The sequence below is a fragment of the Aegilops tauschii genome, chromosome 2 (assembly GCF_002575655.3).
Source record: "Aegilops tauschii subsp. strangulata cultivar AL8/78 chromosome 2, Aet v6.0, whole genome shotgun sequence".
Classification (NCBI taxonomy): Eukaryota; Viridiplantae; Streptophyta; class Magnoliopsida; order Poales; family Poaceae; genus Aegilops; species Aegilops tauschii.
In genome coordinates this window covers 636,762,242-636,787,225 of record NC_053036.3, presented here as the reverse complement: position 1 = coordinate 636,787,225, position 24,984 = coordinate 636,762,242, and the positions used below count along the sequence as shown (strand labels likewise).

The 24,984-nt window shown below is 43.2% G+C and overlaps 4 protein-coding genes across 6 annotated transcripts; 3 read left to right on the top strand and 1 right to left on the bottom strand.

The window, feature by feature from the left end:
• Positions 1-7,894: 7,894 nt before the first annotated feature.
• Positions 7,895-9,487, top strand: LOC109748799 (probable indole-3-pyruvate monooxygenase YUCCA10). The gene is made up of 4 exons (XM_073509687.1): positions 7,895-8,506; positions 8,773-9,006; positions 9,092-9,214; positions 9,308-9,487. Exons 1-4 carry the CDS (start codon positions 7,895-7,897, stop codon positions 9,485-9,487), a joined length of 1,149 nt encoding a protein of 382 aa, XP_073365788.1.
• Positions 9,488-13,906: 4,419 nt separating this feature from the next.
• Positions 13,907-16,595, top strand: LOC109748800 (probable indole-3-pyruvate monooxygenase YUCCA10). The gene is made up of 4 exons (XM_073509370.1): positions 13,907-14,950; positions 15,217-15,450; positions 15,536-15,658; positions 15,752-16,595. The coding sequence occupies exons 1-4, from the start codon at positions 14,213-14,215 to the stop codon at positions 15,929-15,931; spliced, it is 1,275 nt and encodes a 424-aa protein (XP_073365471.1). The 5' UTR covers positions 13,907-14,212; the 3' UTR covers positions 15,932-16,595.
• A 113-nt stretch (positions 16,596-16,708) lies between these two features.
• LOC109748776 (bystin) lies at positions 16,709-20,834 on the top strand. Its single transcript, XM_020307800.4, has 10 exons — positions 16,709-17,193; positions 17,285-17,411; positions 17,585-17,636; positions 17,733-18,060; positions 18,266-18,345; positions 18,427-18,474; positions 19,480-19,626; positions 19,928-20,000; positions 20,093-20,165; positions 20,545-20,834. The coding sequence occupies exons 1-10, from the start codon at positions 16,822-16,824 to the stop codon at positions 20,622-20,624; spliced, it is 1,380 nt and encodes a 459-aa protein (XP_020163389.1). The 5' UTR covers positions 16,709-16,821; the 3' UTR covers positions 20,625-20,834.
• A 785-nt stretch (positions 20,835-21,619) lies between these two features.
• Positions 21,620-24,630, bottom strand: LOC109748775 (uncharacterized). Of its 3 annotated transcripts, none has more exons than XM_020307796.4 (3): positions 24,336-24,630; positions 24,117-24,226; positions 21,620-23,848 (listed from the first exon to the last, which is right to left on the bottom strand). In XM_020307796.4, the coding sequence occupies exon 3, from the start codon at positions 23,815-23,817 to the stop codon at positions 21,880-21,882; it is 1,938 nt and encodes a 645-aa protein (XP_020163385.1). In that variant the 5' UTR covers positions 23,818-23,848; positions 24,117-24,226; positions 24,336-24,630; the 3' UTR covers positions 21,620-21,879. The 3 variants fall into 3 exon arrangements, with proteins under 3 accessions (XP_020163385.1, XP_040256093.1, XP_020163386.1); XM_040400159.3 differs by having other exon boundaries at positions 24,117-24,229; positions 24,336-24,629; XM_020307797.4 differs by having other exon boundaries at positions 24,062-24,226; positions 24,336-24,604.
• Positions 24,631-24,984: the final 354 nt, after the last annotated feature.

Sequence of the window (24,984 nt, the reverse complement as noted above, 5' to 3'; positions counted from 1 at the left end):
ATCCATAGTGATTGATGTTGGGACTGTTGGATTAATAAAAAATCATCATCAGAGTATTTGGAATATTTGAAGGAATCTGCCTTATTAGTCGTATTTTTTATAGTTGAAAATAATAAGTAGGCCTTTTCTCTCATAATGTCGGTTTGTTTTCTAGTTGGCACTTCTAGAGAGATCCTAGTCATGTACCTAGATAATATAGATCTGACTCAAATGCGCAATTATATATTTCAAAAATAGGGCACTTGCATGATGAAGAAGGCGGCTACTTGCATATATACTGAATGTTCATTATATTTGAAGGCATAACAAGCAATCATTTGTTTTCTTTTTGGAGAAACACCGACATTGGATTATAAAAGTGTCAATGGGATATATAAAACATCATTTGAATCAAGACAATAAGAAATCCTAAGTACCCATTTTTACAATGTGAACTGACGGAATAAAGCATATATAGTGGATGAGCTTCTCCCAGTTTTGTCTATCGCTTTTATCAACTGATGACTCATTGGAATTTACTGACTTCCAAGACAAAATATACTCGGATGGAAAAGATTGCTGATGCCAAATTTGAATTATCTAAAAGCAACTATAACCAGTAACTGAAATATGATCTTAACACGCTCGTGGATTGGCGGAGTGTACCTCTGTATTCTGTTTTCCCTTTTCAAAAATAGCACATTTAAATGATGCATTGTTCGAGCAATCTTCAAATCATTCAAAAAATAATAATCTGAGGCATTGTTTGGCCAGCCTCCTGAGTATGACATGATGGGCCGGCCCCTTAAGCAAGGAGAAGAAGCAAGCAGGCCCAGCAATGACGAGCGAGGCCTCCACAAGTCCACAAGTCCACAGAAACAAAACCCGCCAATCCGCCATCCTCCTTCCTCCTCTAGGGTTTTACTACGCAGCGCCGCCGTCTCCCTCCGCACCTCCGTCCCCCGCCGCCCCGCCTCCTACCCGGCAGACCACTACCGAGGCCCGAGCCAGCGGCCATGACCGGCAAGAAGCACAAGTCCTCCAAGAAGCAGCCCAAGGGCAGCCGCCTGCCGCTCGGCACCGACGCCGACGTGGTGGCCGACGCCGGGAAGCGCCGTCGCTCCGGCGCCGCCAAGCGCCACCAGGACGAGGAGGAGGAGTTCGTGCCCTCCTCCATCAGCGCCAAGATCCTCCGCGAGGCCCTCAAGCAGCAGCAGGAACAGTAGGAGGAGATCCTCCACGTACTATTCAGTCTTTGAATGGCACAAATTATCAACCTGTGCAACTACATGGGCTAGCTGACGTACTAATAAATCATTGAAAATATCTGTGAACTGATTTAGAAACTTAAAACTAAAAGTTAGAACACCATATGACGGAAAACTACTATTTAGAACATGTATTTGTGGTTACATGATACAGGTATCCTTATATGTTGTGGACACGGTTTGTTGTGCCCGAGGCGCCCAGGGTTTGCAGTATGCAGTAAGTTTTCCATCGGCTGAGATCCAAGGTATCCATCTGTCTAGTCTTGGATATAAATTGCTTATGACCTTGCGACCATGGTGCAAATACTTCGATAATTATATGGAGCCTGATACGTACTACATGCACTATATATTTTCATTAGGTACATGAACACCATTTTTTAGTATAGTTACCACTAGAAGAGATGCATTTTTTCAGTATTATTACTAATAGAAAGTATTTCACATATATAAGAGATGGACTGTTTTATATCACGCACAAACAACAAAACAACTAGAGGAACTACATGACAAAAAATAACAATTGAAAGAAGAAATTCTATGAAATTTTGTTCTATCACGCATGCTTCAAAAGAGGCGTGACATGTCTTTTGGTTGCAGATTCATGTGATGACAAGAGAATTAATTTAGTTGGGATGACACTTGCTCACTTTCTTTCACTAAATCTAGTGGGTGACCTCTTTGTGACGGCGGCGAATGTCATATTTGGAGATCGATCGAGGTATATGGCGTCACAAGGCCCAAAACCAAAAATGGTCGAATGACCCTCAAGTTAGAAACCGACCGACCCACAACGATTGAGTTGGGACTGTTGGATTAATAAACCCTTCACCCATCAAACCCTGCCAGCTCCTTGCGGATGGACGGTGCTTGGACACATTTCAAAACATGTACTCTAGTAGTCTGATTACCACTATACTTACATCTGGGTGCCACTTATTTGCGCAGGACATGTTTGACCAATGTTGTGACCACGCAAGGGATAACGGGTACTTGTTGTGGGAGGACGCGAAGAAGATGCGGTTGATAGTGAGTGGGGAGTTCCACCAAGAAATGCGGGAGTTCCTCCGCAGGCAAAAATGATCCAAGGGAAGTGACCATCTGGAAAGAAGAGAAGATGCTACTTGTCTGTACCACACGCTCCTTCTTGTGAGGAAGGCCTGAATCCACCTACCCAGCAGACAAGTCTTTAGAAGATCCAACTGCAAGAGGCAGAGTGGTAGTCTGGTAGATGTTGAAATCATTTGGACTCGACGGTCGTAAATCGAATGTGATCATATGTTTGACAGGTTCAGTCTGTAGTTTAAGCCATGCTAAATGTAAGTCATAGAAGTTAGTGGATTATTCTGTTAGGCAAATCAAAATCCGATGAACTGTACGTGCTCCACTTCTCCTGTTCAGTTTTGCATGGAAGTTCCATATAATTGTGATTAATCTGTGTCAGTCAGTTTGGAACCAGACAAGTTTGCAAAACCGCATCGAGACAGGATTGACAATTTTGATTTTCAGTAAATTGGTTTATTATCTTTTTAACAAAATATATTCACACTCTGGTGTGTAGAGTTAAAAATACAATGAGCGTTCAATTTGATGTTCAGGCATAGGACAATATGCATGTACCAAAGTTGAAATATGGCCTCACAGTAAATGAGTGTTCAGTATATAAATGAATTTATATTAAAAAAAAACTGGTTTCAAATATTTGAACTAAAGTTCCACTTTTTTTGTTCACAACATCGAACAGCTCGTTGTGTTGACACCAAAGGTATGGCAATGGTCGTCAACTCAACCGGGGGCAAAACAAAAACTGACCGTCTTACAACTGAACCGGAGGCAAAACTAGCCGACAAAACCGGTTAACATGGTTGGTAACAAATCCTTATGAGATGATTGTTTCCTTTTGTCATCCACATTATAGTAACTAGAGAAAATGAAATAGGACTTTGCCTATAAATATGTGTTTGGAAATCAGACTTATCCTTATCATATCCTATATCGCATACAAAGAGGAAGAAACACTTGAATATTATTAGAGTAGTAATTGTCATTGGTGACGATGCGAAAGGAAAGAAACATGAAGAATCTTTAATCTACACATAAAAAAGATGGTCGATAAGTTTCCAATACCAACAATCGATCAACGGTGTGTTTCCTACCTATTTTGTATCAGTACACGCTTTCACAACCAACAACGGCTCCATTTTTAGATGGAAATACTCCTACACACTAGGATTAGGCCTCAATAAATATTTACCTTTTTCATCCCTCAATCCATAAAACAAATTGGCCCATGAAGGATACCAGTATATATATGCCCCCATACACAAGCATGTCATCCAAAGTTCATCGGGCAAACACACAAACACTGGACTACCACCGAACTTATCTATCAGGACCGGATTTTTGGGATAGTAATTTCCCAAAAAGATGGCCCTTGTGCTCACCAGCCCCAGGATTACTGTTAGCTGATGAGGCACAATCTTGATACAGAAATTCCAAGCAAAAACAAAATATGTAGTACAAGACGATTCTGGTCTATGAGTACAACAATTGGTTTCTAGTGGTTGATGGCGGAAGCGGTTTGTGGTTCATCTGCATCTATGGGACTCCATTTCCCACAGGAACAGCTGACCAGGATAACTCCTATCTTCGCGAGGCTGCTATCACCTTTGCATGGGTTCCGGGGCTGTCATCGCAACGCTCTTCTCCATGCAAGAAATCTGGCCAAGACAATAGCCAGGGACAAGCCAGTGAGTACTTTTGAATGTACTCGCAAACATTATGAACACAGGTATAATATAACAAGGGATTAATCATGCTCCAAAATATTCTATGATCGTAACGTCAGTCACGAAATAAAAATCCATGATGCACGCAAGCAGGTTGTTTATATAAAACATGAGTATGCAATCAGAGAGTAGAAATAGAATGCACCGATCGGGTGTCTGAAGCGACGCCTCGAAAGGACAATAAGATAAATCATGCCTCAGTCGGGCGTCTGAGCGACACCACATAAAGGGCTTATAAATAAAAGAAATAACAAGCATGCCACAGTCGGGCGTCTATACGACACCACATAAAGGGCTTATAAATAATAGAAATAACAAGCATGCCACAGTCGGGTGTCTGTGCGACACCACATAAAGGGCTTATAAATAATTTAAATAACAAGCATGCCACAGTCGGGCGTCTGAACGACACCACATAAAGGGCTTATAAGTAATTTAAATAACAAGCATGCCACAGTCGGGCGTCTGAGCGACGCCACATAAAGGGCTTATAAATAATGATCATAGTGAATATCCAGGAGGTAGAACCGTCCCAGGGATACTCAATAATTCAAATAATGTAAATGGTTAGTCCATAATAATAGTGATCATAATCATCATGAGTCACAAGTCATGATCCAAGTTCTGGTTTAACAGTTTTCTCCTCCGAAGACCGACACTAAGACCGACACTTGACCCATCCCAGACTGTAGTCCTTACCCATGGACACGGCTATTCGAATAGATGTATAATCTCTGCAGAGGGTGTACTCTTTACCCACGGGTAATGGATTTCTTTAGTCCATCGGGACTAATTCCGTCTACGGTCTTTTAATTGAAAACACACCTAACCGCACACACCAGCCTAACTTACCGGTGTCTGGAATCACCCACGACACCCATTAAGCAAAACTCTAAGTGGGGAGGCTACAACCTCGACTTAGCATGGGATCACAAAATTTATACCGCGCGCAAACTAGGGGAGCTACCCCTTCGGCTACAACCGAAACACCCATGCCCCCGGACCAGGTGGCATGCCTACCGGATGCCTCCGGTATCTTCCACCATGGCCTCTCTGTACGGTGTGTGCTAGGTAAGGGGTTGAAAACTTACTGAACCGTACCCTACCTATGGCAGGGCCAAGTGGTAGTACGAAACAAGTATGGGGATTACTGGAACAAGACTCGATCTATGGTCGACTCAGGAGGTTTAAGTATTTCCTGCATGATTAGCATAACAAATATATTTCAACCAACAGACAGAATCACCACTCATCATACCTCATCATGCCATACCGGACACAACCGTCTCGACGAGGAACTAGAGACAAGCTCGTGTCTACCCAAGACAGAGGCTTTCCCGGAGTCCTTTCGGTATGCATGAAAGGCATGCGATGGTGATTACTATCACAACGCATCCATTTCCAACAGCAAAGAATCTTCATTATGCACTCATGCGTATGCATAACATAACGAAAACTCCGAGACGAGGGGTGTTGTAAACATATCAAACAACACACAAGAATACTATGCCAGGGTTCAGAATGCTTGCCTTCAAGTTGTGGAGAGGCAGGGCGCATCCCAAAAACTTTTTGAAAGCTTTCTTCTCTCTCCAAAATCCTATTTTCAAAAATATTCAAATAACACATACTTTAAAAACAGCGCAAAAAGTTGTCCTAGATATTTTTGAAATAAATCTTAAAATAATAGGTGGAATTTGAGAGAGGTAGGAAAAAGAATTAATTCATTTGGAGTTTTATTTAAAAAGATATAGCCAGTCAAAGTTTCAGTCGAAATCTGATTTTAAAATAAAACAGAAAAGAAAACGTTTCGGACGAAATACGCTTTCGAGAGGGGGAGACGTACTTCGGGCTTTACGCCTCCACTTAACCCACGCGGGCCGGCCCGTGGGTCACTGACAGTGGGCCCCTTGGGTCCACTGGTCAGGTTTGACCAGTCGTCCCCGCCTTCCTCTCTTCTGGCCGAACGGAGGCGGAGCTCCGGCGATCGCCGTCGGCGAACGGAGGCTCCTCGCGGGGTTCTGATGGCGGGGATGGATCCGCCAGTCCAGGGCGGTCCTCCCGGTGGTTGCTAGGCTGGCGAGGGTGGAGGGGGTCGCCGGCGGCGAGCTCCGCGGCGGACGGTGGTTCTGGTGGATTTGGGCTTCGAGCTACGGTGGCTCCCGATCGAGGCTGAGGTGCTGGGTAGCTCCGCACGGTCGAGGGGAGGAGGATGGGAGCACGGGAGGGGGGTTAGGGCCTCGGTCTTGGCCGGATTTCATCGGAGTGTGGCGGCGGCCGAACCTGCCGGAGGTGAGGAAGACGACCTCCTCCCATCGATCGCTGACTGTGGGGGCTCTAGAGAGGAGGTATGAGGCTGCTTGAGGGCCTGGACGAGCTCGAGGGCTCCTTATATAGGCAGTCGAGGTCGGTTCCGCGGCGGGCGGAGATAGGATCGGCGAACCGACGTTCTGTAGCCTGCAGGACGACGTGGCGGCGACGGGCGCTAGTGGACGAGCTCGCGGATAAGCTTGGACTGCTCCAGAGGCGAGCTGGCGAGCGGCTGTGGCTCGGGCGGCGCCGTCCATGGCAGGGGCCTGCCGCAGACGCCGGCGTGCCGCCAAGGGGCTCTGACGGCGGTGTTGTAGGGCGCCAGGGGGAAGCTTGGAGCGCTCTGATGTGTGGATGAGGACGGGCGTGGCTCTGCAGGCGAGCAAGGGCCAGGGGTGGGACGCGGTGGCTCGGGTGCGCGCGGGCAAAACGTGCGCTCTGGGCACGCCCAGAGCACGCACGCCAGGCGCTCGATGAAATGACAACGCGTGATAGAGGGCTCCAATCCACATGGGGTTTAACAGTGTGGAGCTATAGACTAGTGTAGAGCCCTGAGACATGCTGGTTAGGCAAAGCAAGCAGGTTCCTAAAGTAAACTAGAAATTATGCCAAATCTGGCTATGCACACAAAGTGCTCGACAGAATGTTATGGGCATCTAGGCATCTCTTGGGGTGGCCATAAACTCCAGATCCTGGCCTCTTTAGATGATAGAGAGGGTGGCAATGTTAGTTGGGCAAAACCAGAAACTTGTTAGTGCAAGTTTTTGAGAAAACCAAATCTGGGCAGAAACTGAAGGCTATAATTGCATGAACCAAAAGTACTCCAATGGGTCCACTCTCCTGGACTTAAGGGTTTTGCAGGGTGGACTATAAGCAGGAAAAAGAATCATGGGCAACAGAGCAAACAAAAATAGAGTTGCAGTAGAAAATGCCAAACTGGACCAGAGAGCAAAAGAGGATGATTTGCTCAAATTTTTCAAAGAACACTCATGGGTTTTTGCATAAAGTTGCATTATGTGCATCTACTGACATCTCCAAACACTTGGAAGAATTTTTAAAGAAATATTTAAATAGGTTGTAGTGCAAAATTACCAACTGAACCAGATTTGAAAATTTGATGCAGAGCTCAAAATCTCCAATGACCAAGAGATATTTTTGCATAAAAGTCATGCGGAAATATCACATGACATCCCCAAATTTTGGTTGGAATTTTTAAATAAATTTATCAAATGGTTGTAGTGCAAAAGAGGCTCTAAAGCTTATAAAAATCATTTTTAAAAGAATAAAGCTCAGGAAAAACAATTATGCAAATAAATCCACTGATAAAAGAAATGTTTTTCTTGAGAGGGTATACAAGTCCAATAATATTTTTGGAAAGTTCTCACTTGGGGGAAAAACCCCACAATATCCAAGAAAAGGGAGGTTCTGCAACCAAAAGATAAATCCCAAAAATAAAAATTAAATTTCCTGGCAAAATTTTAATTGATAAATCATGGTTAAATTTTTGGGGTGTTACATTATCCCACAACTTTGTCAAGTCTTCTCTTTGAAATGGAGGGTGTTACAGTGTTGATTGTTGGTGCTGGGCCAGCAGGCCTCGCAATGGCAGCATGCCTTAGCCAATTCTCAATTCCTTATGCCATCGTCGAGCGCGAGAGCTGTAGAGCGTCACTCTGGCGCAACCGCGCGTACGATCGCCTCAAGCTGCATCTCGCAAAGGAGTTATGTGAGTTGCCACACATGTCATACCATGTAGATGCACCAACATACATACCAAAAACCTTGTTTGTGAAGTACTTGGATGACTATGTTGAGCGTTTCAACATTCAACCAATGTATCTCAGCAGCGTGGAGTCATCCACATATGACAATGATGAAAAATGTTGGTCCATTGTGGCAAAGGACATGTCAAAGTGCACCACAGTCAAGTTCACGGCGAAGTTTCTTGTTGTGGCAAGTGGTGAGAATAGTGCAGAGAATATTCCAATGTTCCCTGGACTGGAAAACTTTCCAGGTGATGTTATCCACTCCTCAAGCTACACGTCAGGCAAGAGCTACTCTGGCAAGAATGTATTGGTCATTGGATCTGGCAACTCCGGGATGGAAATTGCTTATGACCTTGCGACCCATGGTGCCAACACATCGATTGTTATACGAAGCCCGGTACGTACATGCACTATATATTCTCATTGGGTGCATGAACGCAAATTCTTAGTATAGTTATTAATAGAAGAGATTCAATTTTCAGTGTTATTACTAATAGGAAGTATTTCACATAGAAAAAGAGATGGACTATTTTATATCACACACAAACAACTGAAAGACTAGAGGAACCATATGACAAAAATTTATTTCTTGAAAGAAGAAATTCTATGAATTTTTTTATCATGCATACTTCAAAAGAGGTGTGACATGTTTTGTGGTTGCAGATTCATGTAATGACAATGGAATTAATTCGTTTGGGGATGACACTTGCTCACCATCTTCCATTGAATCTAGTGGATAAACTCCTTGTGATGGCAGCGTATTTAATATTTGGAGACCTGTCACAGCATGGCATCACAAGGCCAAAAATGGGTCCAATGACCCTCAAATCAGAAACAGGCCGATCTGCAGTAATTGATGTTGGGACTGTTGGATTGATCAAAAAAGGCATCATCAAAGTAAGTATATCCTTGACATGACATAAATTTATAACATATGTTGATTTGATATGCCGAGTTATCAATGTATTTTTATCTCCTAAAGGTTCAAGGGAGCATTAGTAAGATCAAGGGCAACATAGTTAAATTTCAATGCAGTAAAAGAATGTCATTTGATGCAATTGTGTTTGCAACTGGATACAAAAGCACGACAAATATGTGGCTCAAGGTAATATAGCTTGTGTTTGAACATGTCTGAGTTTGTTTTCTTGGTGTAACCATTATTAAATCTGCTAACAAGGTCTATGTGTTTTTAATCCAGAATGGTGAGAGCATGTTAAATCACAACGGACTGCCCATCCAAAAATATCCAAATCATTGGAAAGGTGAAAATGGGCTCTACTGTGCTGGGTTGGCGAGGAGAGGATTAGGTGGTATTACAACAGATGCCAAGAATATCGCTAATGACATCAAATCTATGATGGACTCTATGTCAAGTTAAATCATCTTTTACATGTAGTTTACCATGGCAAGCATGCTAGAAGGTTGATTCTTTGAGAAATATATCCATTGTGCCACCTTTGTATCTAGCTTTTAGACAAGTAAATTTATGTTTATTTTAAGGTTCATATGTGCCCCGGAGAGAGATGTACTACTATACTATAATCAAGGGCTTTGTACTCTTATTACGCGGAGAGATTTCTAATTTTGGTTGAACCTACAACTGTGTATTATATTTTATTTACTTGAAATTATATGTGCAAAAGGCATGCGCTCAATACTCTATTATCTATACCAAAATCTCTTGTGGCGTGTTTACCCCATCAACATACAACGGTAGGAGGTAGTAATCACATCAGCCTAAAATGAATGCATAGTTCACTACATCCGTCGCCAGTACTGTAGTGCTATTCAGTCATAGAATGGCACTAGTTATCATCCCGTGCATCTGCACGGGGTAGCTGACGTACTATAAATCATTAAAAATATTTGTGAACATATTTAGAAACTTAAAACTAAAACTTAGAACACCATATGACGGAAAACTACTCTTTAGAACGTTTATTTGTGGTTACGTGATACACGTATCCTTAACTGTTGTGGACATAGTTTCTTGTGCCCGAAGCGCAGGGTTTGCAGTATGCAGTAAGTTTTCCATCGGCTATGATCCAAGGTATCCATCCGCATAGTCTTGGATATAAATTGCTTATTACCTTGCGACCATGGTGCCAATACTTCGATTGTTATACGAAGGCTGATATGTACTACATGCACTATATATTTTCACTGGGTACATGAACACAATTTTTTAGTATAGTTGCCACTGGAAGAGATCCATTTTTTTAGTATTATTACTAATAGAAAGTTTTCACATATATAAGAGATGGACTGTTTGATATGATGCACAAACAGACAAACGACTAGAGGAACTACATGACAAACAATTAACTTTTGAAAGAAGAAATTCTATGAAATTTTGTTTTATCATGCACGCTTCAGAAGAGGTGTGACATATCTTTTGGTTGCAGATTCATGTAATGACAACAGAATTTCTTCAGTTGGGATGACACTTGCTCACCATCTTTCACTAAATCTAGTGAATAACCTCTTTGTGACGGCAGCGAATTTCATATTTGGAGACCTATAGAGGCATGGCATCACAAGGCCCAAAACCAAAAATGGATCACAACGACCCTCAAGTTAGAAACCTACCGATCCATAGTGATTGATGTTGGGACTGTTGGATTAATAAAAAATCATCATCAGAGTATTTGGAATATTTGAAGGAATCTGCCTTATTAGTCGTATTTTTTATAGTTGAAAATAATAAGTAGGCCTTTTCTCTCATAATGTCGGTTTGTTTTCTAGTTGGCACTTCTAGAGAGATCCTAGTCATCTACCTAGATAATATAGATCTGACTCAAATGCGCAATTATATATTTCGAAAATAGGGCACTTGCATGACGAAGAAGGCGGCTACTTGCATATATACTGAATGTTCATTATATTTGAAGGCATAACACGCAATCATTTGTTTTCTTTTTGGAGAAACAATGACATTGGATTTATAAAAGTGTCAATGGGATATATAAAACATCATTTGAATCAAGACAATAAGAAATCCTAAGTACCGTTTTTTACAATGTGAACTGACGGAATAAAGCATATATAGTGGATGAGCTTCTCCCAGTTTTGTCTATCGCTTTTATCAACTGATGACTCATTGGAATTTACTGACTTCCAAGACAAAATATACTCGGATGGCAAAGATTGCTGATGCCAAACTTGAATTAGCTAAAAGCAACTATAACCAGTAACTGAAATATGATCTTAACACGCTCGTGGATTGGCGGAGTGTACCTCTGTATTCTGTTTTCCCTTTTCAAAAATAGCACATTTAACTGATGCATTGTTCGAGCAATCTTCAAATCATTCAAAAAATAATAATCTGAGGCATTGTTTGGCCAGCCTCCTGAGTATGACATGATGGGCCGGCCCCTTAAGCAAGGAGAAGAAGCAAGCAGGCCCAGCAATGACGAGCGAGGCCTCCACAAGTCCACAAGTCCACAGAAACAAAACCCGCCAATCCGCCATCCTCCTTCCTCCTCTAGGGTTTTACTACGTAGCGTCGCGGTCTCCCTCCCCACCTCCGTCCCCCGCCGACCCGCCTCTACCCGGCAGACCACCACCGAGGCCCGAGCCAGCGTCCATGACCGGCAAGAAGCACAAGTCCTCCAAGAAGCAGCCCAAGGGCAGCCGCCTGCCGCTCGGCACCGACGCCGGGAAGCGCCGTCGCTCCGGCGCCGCCAAGCGCCACCAGGCCGAGGAGGAGGAGTTCATGCCCTCCTCCATCAGCGCCAAGATCCTCCGCGAGGCCCTCAAGCAGCAGCAGGAGGAGATCCTCCACGTACTATTCAGTCTTCGAATGGCACAAATTATCAACCTGTGCAACTACATGGGCTAGCTGGCGTACTAATAAATCATTGAAAATATCTGTGAACTGATTTAGAAACTTAAAACTAAAAGTTAGAACACCATATGACGGAAAACTACTATTTAGAACGTGTATTTGTGGTTACATGATATTGGTATCCTTATATGTTGTGGACATGGTTTGTTGTGCCCGAGGCGCCCAGGGTTTGCAGTATGCAGTAAGTTTTCCATCGGCTGAGATCCAAGGTATCCATCCGTCTAGTCTTGGATATAAATTGCTTATGACCTTGTGACCATGGTGCAAATACTTCGATAATTATATGGAGCCTGATACGTACTACATGCACTATATATTTTTCATTAGGTACATGAACACCATTTTTTAGTATAGTTACCCCTAGAAGAGATGCATTTTTTTCAGTGTTATTACTAATAGAAAGTATTTCACATATATAAGAGATGGACTGTTTTATATCACGCACAAACAACAAAACAACTAGAGGAACTACATGACAAAAAAATAACAATTGAAAGAAGAAATTCTATGAAATTTTGTTCTATCACGCATGCTTCAAAAGAGGCGTGGCATGTCTTTTGGTTGCAGATTCATGTGATGACAAGAGAATTAATTTAGTTGGGATGACACTTGCTCACTTTCTTTCACTAAATCTAGTGGGTGACCTCTTTGTGACGGCGGCGAATGTCATATTTGGAGATCGATCGAGGTATATGGCGTCACAAGGCCCAAAACCAAAAATGGTCGAATGACCCTCAAGTTAGAAACCAACCGACCCACAACGATTGAGTTGGGACTGTTGGATTAATAAAGCCTTCACCCATCAAACCCTTCCAGCTCCTTGCGGATGGACAGTGCTTGGACACATTTCAAAACCTGTACTCTAGTAGTCTGATTACCACTATACTTACATCTGGGTGCCACTTATTTGCGCAGGACATGTTTGACCAATGTTGTGACCACGCAAGGGATAACGGGTACTTGTTGTGGGAGGACGCGAAGAAGATGCGGTTGATAGTGAGTGGGGAGTTCCACCAAGAAATGCGGGAGTTCCTCCGCAGGCAAAAATGATCCAAGGGAAGTGACCATCTGGAAAGAAGAGAAGATGCTACTTGTCTGTACCACACGCTCCTTCTTGTGAGGAAGGCCTGAATCCACCTACCCAGCAGACAAGTCTTTAGAAGATCCAACTGCAGGAGGCAGAGTGGTAGTCTGGTAGATGTTGAAATCATTTGGACTCGACGGTCATAAATCGAATGTAATCATATGTTTGATAGGTTCAGTCTGTAGTTTAAGCCATGCTAAATGTAAGTCACGGAAGTTAGTGGATTATTCTGTTAGGCAAATAAAAATCCGACTAACTGTACGTGCTCCACTTCTCCAGTTCAGTTTTGCATGGAAGTTCCATACAATTGTGATTAATCTGTGTCAGTCAGTTTGGAACCAGACAAGTTTGCAAAACCGCATCGAGACAGGATTGAGAATTTTGATTTTCAGTATATTGGTTTATTATCTTTTTAACAAAATATATTCACACTCTGGTGTGTAGAGTTAAATATACAATGAGCGTTCAATTTGATGTTCAGGCATGGGACAATATGCATGTACCAAAGTTGAAATATGGCCTCACATTAAATGAGTGTTCAGTATAGAAATGAATTTATATTTAAAAAAACTGGTTTCAAATATTTGAAGTAAAGTTCCACTTTTTTTGTTCACAACATCGAACGGCTCGTTGTGTTGACACCAAAGGTATGGCAATGGTCGTCAACTCAACCGGGGGCAAAACAAAAACTGACCGTCTTACAACTGAACCGGAGGCAAAACTAGCCGACAAAACCGGTTAAAATGGTTGGTAACAAATCCTTATGAGATGATTGTTTCCTTTTGTCATCCACATTATAGTAACTAGAGAAAATGAAATAGGACTTTGCCTATAAATGTGTGTTTGGAAATCAGACTTATCCTTATCATATCCTATATCGCATACAAAGAGGAAGAAACACTTGAATATTATTAGAGTAGTAATTGTCATTGGTGATGATGCGAAAGGAAAGAAACATGAAGAATCTTTAATCTACACATAAAAAAGATGGTCGATAAGTTTCCAATACCAACAATCGATCAACGGTGTGTTTCCTACCTATTTTGTATCAGTACACGCTTTCACAACCAACAACGGCTCCATGTTTAGATGGAAATACTCCTACACACTAGGATTAGGCCTCAATAAATATTTACCTTTTTCATCCCTCAATCCATAAAACAAATTGGCCCATGAAGGATACCAGTATATATATGCCCCCATACACAAGCATGTCATCCAAAGTTCATCGAGCAAACACACAAACACTGGACTACCACCGAACTTATCCCACAACTTTGTCAAGTCTTCTCTTTGAAATGGAGGGTGTTACAGTGTTGATTGTTGGTGCTGGGCCAGCAGGCCTCGCAACGGCAGCATGCCTTAGCCAATTCTCAATTCCTTATGCCATCGTCGAGCGCGAGAGTTGTAGCGCGTCACTCTGGTGCAACCGCGCGTATGATCGCCTCAAGCTGCATCTCACAAAGGAGTTCTGTGAGTTGCCACACATGTCATACCCTGTAGATGCACCAACATACATACCAAAAACCTTGTTTGTGAAGTACTTGGATGACTATGTTGAGCGTTTCAACATTCAACCAAAGTATCTCACCAGCGTGGAGTCATCCACATATGACAATGATGAAAAATGTTGGTCCATTGTGGCAAAGGACATGTCAAAGTGCACCACAGTCAAGTTCACGGCGAAGTTTCTTGTTGTGGCAAGTGGTGAGAATAGTGCAGAGAATATTCCAATGTTCCCTGGACTGGAAAACTTTCCAGGTGATGTTATCCACTCCTCAAGCTACAAGTCAGGCAAGAGCTACTCTGGCAAGAATGTATTGGTCATTGGATCTGGCAACTCCGGGATGGAAATTGCTTATGACCTTGCGACCCATGGTGCCAACACATCGATTGTTATACGAAGCCCGGTACGTACATGCACTATATATCTCCATTGGGTGCATGAACGCAAATTCTTAGTATAGTTATTAATAGAAGAGATTCAATTTTCAGTGTTATTACTAATAGGAAGTATTTCACATAGAAAAAGAGATGGACTGTTTTATATCACACACAAACAACTGAAAGACTAGAGGAACCACATGACAAAAATTAATTTCTTGAAAGAAGAAATTCTATGAATTTTTTTATCATGCATACTTCAAAAGAGGTGTGACATGTTTTGTGGTTGCAGATTCATGTAATGACAAAGGAATTAACTTGTTTGGGGATGACACTTGCTCACCGTCTTCCATTGAATCTAGTGGATAAACTCCTTGTGATGGCAGCGTATTTAATATTTGGAGACCTGTCACAGCATGGCATCACAAGGCCAAAAATGGGTCCAATGACCCTCAAATCAGAAACAGGCCGATCTGCAGTAATTGATGTTGGGACTGTTGGATTGATCAAAAAAGGCATCATCAAAGTAAGTATATCCTTGACATGACATAAATTTATAACATATGTTGATTTGATATGCCGAGTTATCAATGTATTTTTATCTCCTAAAGGCTCAAGGGAGCATTAGTAAGATCAAGGGCAACATAGTTAAATTTCAATGCAGTAAAAGAATGTCATTTGATGCAATTGTGTTTGCAACTGGATACAAAAGCACGACAAATATGTGGCTCAAGGTAATATAGCTTGTGTTTGAACATGTCTGAGTTTGTTTTCTTGGTGTAACCATTATTAAATCTGCTAACAAGGTCTATGTGTTTTTAATCCAGAATGGTGAGAGCATGTTAAATGGCAACGAACTGCCCATCCAAAAATATCCGAATCATTGGAAAGGTGAAAATGGACTCTACTGTGCTGGGTTGGCGAGGAGAGGATTAGCTGGTATTGCAACAGGATCCAAGAATATCGCTAATGACATCAAATCTGTGATGGACTCTATGTCAAGTTAAATCATCTTTTACATGTAGTTTTCCATGGCAAGCATGCTAGAAGGTTGATTCTTTGAGAAATATGTCCATTGTGTCACCTTTGTATCTAGCTTTTAGACAAGTAGATTTATGTTTATTCCAAGGTTCATATGATGTACTATTATACTATAATAAGAAAGCACTTTGTACTCTTATTGTGCAGAGAGATTTGTAATTTTGCTTGAAACTAAAACTGTGCATTATATTTTATTTAATTGAAGCAAGAGGCATGCACTCAATACTCTATTATCTATACCAAAATATCTTGTGGCATGTTTACCCCATCAGTGTATGAGGTAGTAACCACATCAGCCCAAAATAACTGCATAGCTCACTACATCCATTGCAGGTACTGTAGTGCTATTCAGTCTTAGAATGGCACTAGTTATCAACCAGCGCAACTACATCATATTTAGAATGTTTACCTTTTTGTATCGTGTTTAGAATGTGTAACTTTTTTTGAGATAAATTTAGAATGTTTACTTTTTCTTGAGAAACAATAATTACGATGAGCTGTCAAAAATAGCACATCCTTTTTTTAGGGGTAAATAGCACATCTAAACTTTTTTTTTGAGACAAAAATGGCACATGTAACTTTTTTTTGAGGTAAAATAGCACATCTAACTGAGGCATTGTTCCCTAAAATAAACTGAGGCATGATGGGCCGGCCCCTTAAGCAAGGGGAAGAAGCAAGCAGGCCCAGCAATGAGAAGCGAGGCCTCCACAAGTCCACAGAAACAAAACCCGCCAATCCGCCGTCTTCCTTCCTCCTCTAGGGTTTTACCACGCAGCCCCCGCCGTCTCCCTCCGTCCCCCGCCGCCCCGCCTCCTCCCTACCCGGCAGGCCACCACCGAGGCCCGACCCAGCGGCCATGGCCGGGAAGAAGCGCAAGTCCTCCGAGAAGCAGTCCAAGGGCAGCCGCCTGCCGCTCGGCGCCGACGCCGACGCGGTGGCCGACGCCGGGAAGCGCCGCCGCTCCGGCGCCGCCAAGCGCCACCAGGCCGAGGAGGAGGAGTCCGTGCCCTCCTCCATCAGCGCCAAGATCCTCCGCGAGGCCCTCAAGCAGCAGCAGGAGGAGGGCCTCGCCGACTCCCGCCACGCCGCCGCCGCCGCCGCTCCAGCTGTTTCCGCAGCCCCGTCCACGTCCTTCCCCGTCCCTGCCGCCGACGGCGGCGAGGATGACGACGAGGACGTCGACGAGTTCGACGGCTTCGACGCGCTGAGCGAGTACGACGGCGGCGTGGTGCGTGCTCTCGCCTTGCTTCGTCAGTCGTCACAGTAAAATGGGACTGTTTTTAGGGTGTGGCTGACTGGAATTTGGTGATTTTGGTTAGCCGGAGATCGACGAGGAGGATGAGAAGGCCCTCGCCGCGTTCATGTCCAAGGACACCTCCTCCAAGCGATCGCTTGGTGATATCATCCTCCAGAAGATCAGGGAGAAGGACGCCACTGTCTCAACAGGTGGGCATCCATTCTCAACTCTGATGCTTCTTATCAATTATTGACCACTGCGCCGACCAGGAACCCTTTTGAGTTCAGTTTAATCACATTTTGAATGCGGAGTAAATTGAACTTAGATTGCCAATGCGTATGTTTTGTGTGTGGAATTCCTGAGTCTGTGTGTGTTTGTGCAGAAGGACGGCCTGCTGTCAAGTTGGACAGCCGAATCATTGAACTCTACAAAGAGTATGTGCCAGGCTACTTGCTCCATTCCAGTACAGAGAGGAGCTTCTTCTCATTGTTTTTATATGGGGTGCTGATCGTTGAATTTGTCATATGCAGGGTTGGCCAGCTCTTGAGCCGATACACCAGTGGCAAAATCCCCAAAGCGTTCAAGCGTATCCCATCGTTGGAATGCTGGGCAGATGTGCTGCAGTTAACTGAGCCTCAGAACTGGTCTCCTAACGCAGTGTACCAAGCAACACGGCTCTTCTCTTCAAACATGAATGCGAAGAACGCCGTGCGGTTCTACGAAGCTATTCTGCTGCCCCGTCTTCGCCATGACATAAAACAGAACAAGAGGCTCCATTTTGCACTTTATCAGTCCATGAAAAAATCCCTCTACAAGCCTGCTGCCTTTTTCAAGGGAATTCTGCTGCCACTCTGTCAGGTAAAACTCTTTAGAGTAGAAAATTTTGTAGAAGCGTGGCAAATTCATCTGTATCTTGCATTTTCTTTTGTATGGTGTATGATTGTATTGCTTATGCATTGGACGAACCATAAGCCACATTCAGTGCTAGTTAGACTTGCATCTGAATGAAGTTCGTATTGTTTCCTTTCCTCTTAACTATATAAGCTCAAATTTCTGACTGCAGGAAGGAAATTGCACTCTGCGCGAAGCAGTAATTATTGGTAGTATTATCCAGAAAGTCACCATTCCTCCACTCCATGCGAGGTTAGCTTAATGTGGTGTAAAATTCTTGTCTAAGATGGTTGTGAAGTTGATATCTTATCTCTACATAACATTTTGATGCAGCGCGGCATTAATGAAACTAGCAGATTTGGAGTACTGTGGCACCACTAGGTGAAGTGTGACACCTTAGTCTTTTTTTTGTATTTGTGATCTTCCACAAATTTTCCCAATGGACTTTGTACTTGTGTGACTAATCATAGTTTTTTTCATAGTGGAAATTACTAGTTGAAAGACATTTGTTGGTATGTAGATGAAATGCTGCCATAGTAATAGGGTTATAGCTGGTCTTATGTTAAATTTTGCCCAATGAACTTCGTACTTGTGTGACTAATCATAGTTTTTTTCATAGTGGAAATTACTAGTTGAAAGACATTTGTTGGTATGTAGATGAAATGCTGCCATAGTAATAGGGTTATAGCTGGTCGGATGTTAAATTTTGCCCAATGAACTTCGTACTTGTGTGACTAATCATAGTTTTTTTCATAGTGGAAATTACTAGTTGAAAGACATTTGTTGGTATGTAGATGAAATGCTGCCATAGTAATAGGGTTATAGCTGGTCTGATGTTACATTTTTTTTTTGAGGTGTTGGTCAGATGTTACATGATGCAGAAAAAACAGCAGCACTTCCTTTACCCTCCTTTTACCTGTGTCTGTCTTCCAATTTATACAACATTGTAATCTTGACCAAAGGGTTTACACAAACCTGTTCTTACATTTTTACCAAATAGAGACCACCATGCTGCCACTAGGAATTCCATTATTTGTGCCTCTAAATTTAGGAGCTTGTTGTATATGTTGCGGTTGTGTCTTTGTTGTAGCTATCTGGATGAGCATTCTAGCTTCTACAGAATTTCAGGGGTGAAATTGATCGTTGTCGTAGCAATGTTCACTTCATATTTGAATTTTGAAGCCAAGTAGTTCTGTCATGCAACATGGACTGGAATGTCTGTTACTTTCTAAGAGCATAGTTCGCGTGATATTTAGCTGGCAACTGCATTGTGTGTGTAGCTCAGGATTCTTGTAGAACAGTGGTTGGACTGTATCTCCTTTTCTGTATATGTCCATGACTTAATTCCCTGAACATGTTGTAAGCTAATTAGTATCTCTCTTGCAGTTACTTTATCAAGCTGTTTCTGGATAAGAAATATGCTTTGCCGTACCGTGTACTCGATGCTGTTTTTGCCCATTTCATGCGGTTTCTTGATGATGAGAGGAGCATGCCTGTTATATGGCACCAGTCACTGCTCGCCTTTGTGGAAAGGTTAGTGATGGATGTGTAAAGTTTGAAGGCATATTTTGACTAATCTGAAAGGCACCGCTCTTAGTTCAGTAAAACAATTACTACGCTTGTAATATAGCAAGTTCTCTTTACCTGCTTTTCTTCTCAACGTGAAAAATGTTCATGTGGAAAGTGCGAAGTTATACAGTTTGACCACCGACTAGTTTCTTTGCTATTTACGGCTCAGAGCCTGATGATAGAAAGTTCATTTATGTTCCATTATGGATGTCATTGCAATGTTTTCACTAGTTCATTCATGTGCTGCTTAATATTTTTATGACAGATACAAGAATGAGTTGGAGAAGAAAGACAAGGAACAGCTCTCACGCTTGTTAGATAACCAGAAGCATTATTTGGTACGATCCTCTCATTTCACCGTTCGAATGTCTGCATCCTGAATTTCGAAATGCTGCCCATTTAACTGAAATCTATGTATGTATATATACAGGTAACTCCAGAAATCCGCAGGGAACTCCGGAGTAGTGCCAACAGGGGCGAAAAGCCGACCGATATGTCGATATATATCCTTTACTTACTTACTAAGCCTTTTGTCCCAAACAAGTTGGGGTAGGGTAGATATGAAACCCTTGCATGAGGACTTCACAGGAGGTCATCCATCCTAGTACTACTCTTGCCCAAATGGGTTTCATACCCAAAGGACTGGCTAGTTTTTACGTTGGCTCGCCAAGCCTATCATAACCCTCCTCCTTTACCCGGGCTTGGGACCGGCTATGCCTAGAAGACATAGACGAAGTTGTCCTTTACTGGTTGCGCCATTTATTTCCAGTCTTTTTTGCTTTGCATGTTAATAGTCGGTCGAGCAAAAGATTTTATTCTCTTGCAATCGAAAGTTTTTCTACTGATGTACAACAACACTGTTGAGCCCTTAACTCTGCTTACGTTCACCTGTTTCCGTGATCACCAAGCCAATCGAAGAGGACAGGTGGAATGTTCCGGAAGTGCCTATGGAGGAAGATTAGTGGCTGTGGAGAGTGTCATAGTTCGTTTGCTGTGTGAGCTTCATCAGCGCTTCAGTTTTGATCATTACGTGTTTTTGTGTGGGCAATTTGTACTTCCGATGTTGTTGAGAAAGAGAGATTATTATTATATATACCCTGGTTTGTAAGGACGGCTGCTATAGAGGTCCGGTTGAATTCCCTAAAACAGAAGAGCTCAGGTTGATTTCAAAATGTGTTCATGATACCAGAATATGGCATATAGTGTAGGTGAAGGACTTGAAGAGAACTTTTCGCTGCCATTGGAACACAAGACAATTTTCCCAAGGGAAAATTTTGTTTTTGCCACTCTAGATTTTGCCAATTTTCCTTTTGCCACTCTAGATTTTGACATTTCATTTTTGCCACTCTTAGTTTTTGACTATTATCACAATTGCCATTTTGTGGCAAAAGCAAAATAATTTTATTTCATTTTTGCCACTCACAGCTTTTGACAGTTATTACAATTACCACTCTGATTTTTTTTTTGCTTTTGTCACGAGAATGACATTTGTGATAATTGTCCAAAACTAAGAGTGGCAAAATTGAAATGTCAAAACCTAAAGTGGCATAAGGAAAATTAGCAAAATCTAGAGTGGCAAAAACAAAATTTTCCCTTTTCCCAACACACCGCAAAAGGCTCCCCCAAACTACATCCGGCTTGTTCCACGGTAGCACTCCATCAGCTCCCAGTCCAAGCTGGAACATCAGTTGCATCTTGCACCATCAGCGGATCATCACATACTTGCTGGTTAACAATAGAGTAGCTTTGTTCACTAGTTCTAGATACATCTCCTTTATCCATTTTGATGACAAGTATTTTCGGACGGAGGGAGCAATTTCCCGCGAGTTTTGCAGGTCTCATTGCAAGTGAGAGAGGAACTTAACGGGAGTTGGATTATGGTCGCAAGCATGATCAGTTTATCCTGTTGGACTTTGGCTCGTATAACAACCAATACATAACAGCAGTCGGTCCCAACTTTTCAATTCTGGACATCCCATACTTTTAGTGCAACGAATCAACAATCATCTGAATCTGAATACATAGAGTTAGCACAAACTTGCAGTGAAAGTACATCCTTCTAATCACGCAACAAATATATCCCTTGTACTATTAGTAATAGGAACGGATTAATATAGATAGAAAAAGAAAAAGAAATGCTAGGATCAAACTGCTGGACAAGTGAGGGAGCAAAGCCAGCCATGCATTTCGGAAGGCAACATTAGTTAGGGTTTTTCTTCACCGGGGACGCTGATTATCAAAGATAAAAGCCTTGCGACCGCCGCGTTCCTCATTTATCCCACTTGGTCTAACAAGCTCGAGCTCAACATTGCCCATATCTCCGAGTGAAAGATGCGCCATGTACAACCAAACGAAAGTGAGGAGCTCCCCTCCTGTGCTAAGCTGCTTTGCATGCTCCTCCCCGTGGGATTTTCCAGCAACGTAGAGGAGAATCATTGCCCACGCATACGCGAGAAATTCCAATGATTCATGACAAGGGCGCTCACCTTGAAAAACAAAGCCCGCGAGCAAAACCGGGCTACTTGGGGCATAGAGGTACTGATCCGTAGCCAGTTTGTCCAGGAACCGTTCCTTTGTGCAACCGATAGCACCAGCGTTGGCCACGCTCTCCGAAGCTTCCTTCAGTATGTCGCTTATGTTGCTGCTGGCCATGGTGAGCATGGTAGGATGCAAGACCAACAGGTAAATCATGTATTCAGATATCCTCCTGCATGTATCCATAAGCTGGCGTGCCTTCTCCGTGATGTCACAACTTGTCCCCGAGGGATTCTTGTACCGGTGCAAGAACATGTCTGTGTAGACATGTAGGAACAGGATGGCCTCCTCAAAGGGTTTCTGTAGTATCGTGTCCAATGCTGGACCAAGACCTGGTGATGGGCTTGTACCACCGTGAAGTAACCCAGGATGATGCTTAGTTTCAAAGATGACATTCTTCAACTCTGCCTTGATCTTAACGCTCTTGGTATGCCGGAAGTTGCGCCAGAGCTCCTTGGCTCCTACCAGATTCATCATTTTCCCCATCATCGACTCGGAGAAGCAGCAGGAATTGAGAAAATTGTATTGCCCCATGGAATTTGACCACCTTGGCCTTGACTCTGGCTGCAGGCTCTTGAAAATAGACCAGGCCACACGGGCAAGCCTCCGGCACTTACAGGATTCCAAGAATGCCCATGTACATGGAGACATCATCACCATCAAGAAGACGGCACAAACTTCAGTGCAGAATGCTCCAATGAACAATGCATAGGTTATTGCAACATCAACTCTACTATAATACCTTTGCTTGTTACCCACAAGGAAGAGCACAAAAGCAACTACCAGTGAAATGTGAGTGAGACATCGGAGTATGGCCCCAAGCCATGTTCGAACCACCCTGGCCTTGGTGTACAGATTGTCATACATCAGCCCTAGCTCAATCTCCAGAATTTTGAATATATGTTGCCCATCTGCTGGTACTTGAAAAACATTACCAGCAGTAAATGTTGTCTGTATGTTACCTTCCATTTTAGCAAGCTTGCGACCAACAAATAGATTTCTGACACCTGGTGCACTAGACAAAGCATACTTCACAATTGTCAGATAGTCCAATTCCAGCTTGCCTTCTACGAGTAGATCAGGAAATTGACCTGTTTTCACATAAGTAGAATCATCATCCCTAAGGGCATTTCGGCTTGCGCACTTGAGAGCCCATGTCCGCTCCACGTACTTGATGATTCCAGCCACAAAGACAAATATGGCCGGGATCAGAAACTGGCTGTGTGCTGATGACTTCCAAAACACGTACAAGGCCAAACCAACTTGGGCCAGTAGATTGAGCATGTGCCTCGGCCATAACTCATTGTCCTCAATGGAGAAAGCGGTGATGGTATCTTGCCCACCAAGATGAATGAGGAGGAAAGGCGTCCAGAAAAACGAGAGCCGGTGCATTTCTCCAGCTCCAGGCACATCACTTTCATGTAATGAAAGTTGGCCAAGAGCATAGACTGCGACCACGTCAGATAGCAAGTAAGCCAACCAAATCAGAAGCCTCAGTCCTGAGTTGGTGCTGCACCGCCGGAGGCCACCAGAAAAGAAGACGAAAATCTGTAGCGTGAAGCTTAGGAGCACAAGTAGCTGTAGTTCCCAATCATTCCATAGTTGCATCAGCATCGGCATCTCTAGAATTATAAGTGTGCTTTCCTCAATCCTGTATATATATATATGCATGTTAGCTCAGTGGCGGAGCTAGCATTTAACAACAGGGTGGGCCGATTCAAAAAAAAAATGATGGGGATGTGAACGATCTAACTAATTATCAATAACACATACAACAGATCAATATGGTCTTACAAACACACTAAAATTCTTAATTATGTCTCAGTTTTGCATAAAAGAAGACTACATAGTACATACTACATACCTTGAGAAGTTTAAAGAAGACTATGTTCTCAGATTTGGGGTCACCGGGTCAGTACCTCTCTTTCTCTGAGCTGATGAGCTCTCTCGGAAGCACTGCAGTAGTGCAGTGGACTGGGCTGGGCGGGGCGCTGCTGCTGGAGTGGAGCCTGGAGGGCTGGAGGCGCTGCTGCTAGTCAAAATTATGTGTATTAGTTCATCTACTTATGTACTACTACATCTAGTCAAAAAAAATTCTAAATCAGAGATTCAGAGATCAGGGGATGGGGATGGGGTACCCCTCTCTGAAGAAGGCCTGGTCAGGATGGGGTGGATCAGCTGCTGAGCGCCTGAGGCTCTGAGCGGATTGCCGGACTGGGCGGCTCTGGCTAGCGGGGCGGCTGGGCGCGCTGCTACGCGGTGGTGCGCAGTGCGCCCCTGCGCGGACAGCAGCCGGCCGGCCGGGCGGCGGGCGGGGCAGGCAGCCAGGCACCAGGCAGGCGGCGGGCTGTCCGGCGGTGGGCCGGCGAGGCAGGCGGCGGATCGAAATCGGACGCCACAGTCACCTTAATTGAACAATGTCAGATCAGTGTGGTTTATGTTACAGCATCATGGACAGTGTTTATAATCGCTTTCCTATGATCATAATATGGAACCAGCTAGGGCTAACATTATGCTCGACTCTGCAACGGAACTTCATTGGACAAAACAGTTCAGCAAAACCCGTTTACAAGTACTCCCTCCGTCCGGAAATACTCGTCGGAGTGGTGGATGTATCTAGACATATTTTAGTTCTAGATATATTCATTTTTGTGCATTTTTCCGACAAGTATTTCCGGACGGAGGGGGTACAAATCTCTATTAAATGCCCAAAGAGCACCCAAGCCTTCCGTGTTTACCATATGACATGGTGCACCAATATCGCATTAAACATCAAACATGAAATTA

Bases quoted from the DNA above. Each gene is read 5' to 3' on its own strand.
- LOC109748799 (XM_073509687.1), top strand. From the start codon at position 7,895: ATGGAGGGTGTTACAGTGTTGATTGTTGGTGCTGGGCCAGCAGGCCTC. The intron at 8,507-8,772 runs GTACGTACATGC...TTGTGGTTGCAG, and splicing joins CGATTGTTATACGAAGCCCG to ATTCATGTAATGACAATGGA. The intron at 9,215-9,307 runs GTAATATAGCTT...TTTTTAATCCAG, and splicing joins CGACAAATATGTGGCTCAAG to AATGGTGAGAGCATGTTAAA.
- LOC109748800 (XM_073509370.1), top strand. From the start codon at position 14,213: ATGAAGGATACCAGTATATATATGCCCCCATACACAAGCATGTCATCC. The intron at 14,951-15,216 runs GTACGTACATGC...TTGTGGTTGCAG, and splicing joins CGATTGTTATACGAAGCCCG to ATTCATGTAATGACAAAGGA. The intron at 15,451-15,535 runs GTAAGTATATCC...TATCTCCTAAAG, and splicing joins TCAAAAAAGGCATCATCAAA to GCTCAAGGGAGCATTAGTAA.
- LOC109748776 (XM_020307800.4), top strand. From the start codon at position 16,822: ATGGCCGGGAAGAAGCGCAAGTCCTCCGAGAAGCAGTCCAAGGGCAGC. The intron at 18,475-19,479 runs GTGAAGTGTGAC...TCTCTCTTGCAG, and splicing joins GAGTACTGTGGCACCACTAG to TTACTTTATCAAGCTGTTTC. The intron at 19,627-19,927 runs GTTAGTGATGGA...TTTTTATGACAG, and splicing joins CTGCTCGCCTTTGTGGAAAG to ATACAAGAATGAGTTGGAGA.
- LOC109748775 (XM_020307796.4), bottom strand. From the start codon at position 23,817: ATGCCGATGCTGATGCAACTATGGAATGATTGGGAACTACAGCTACTT.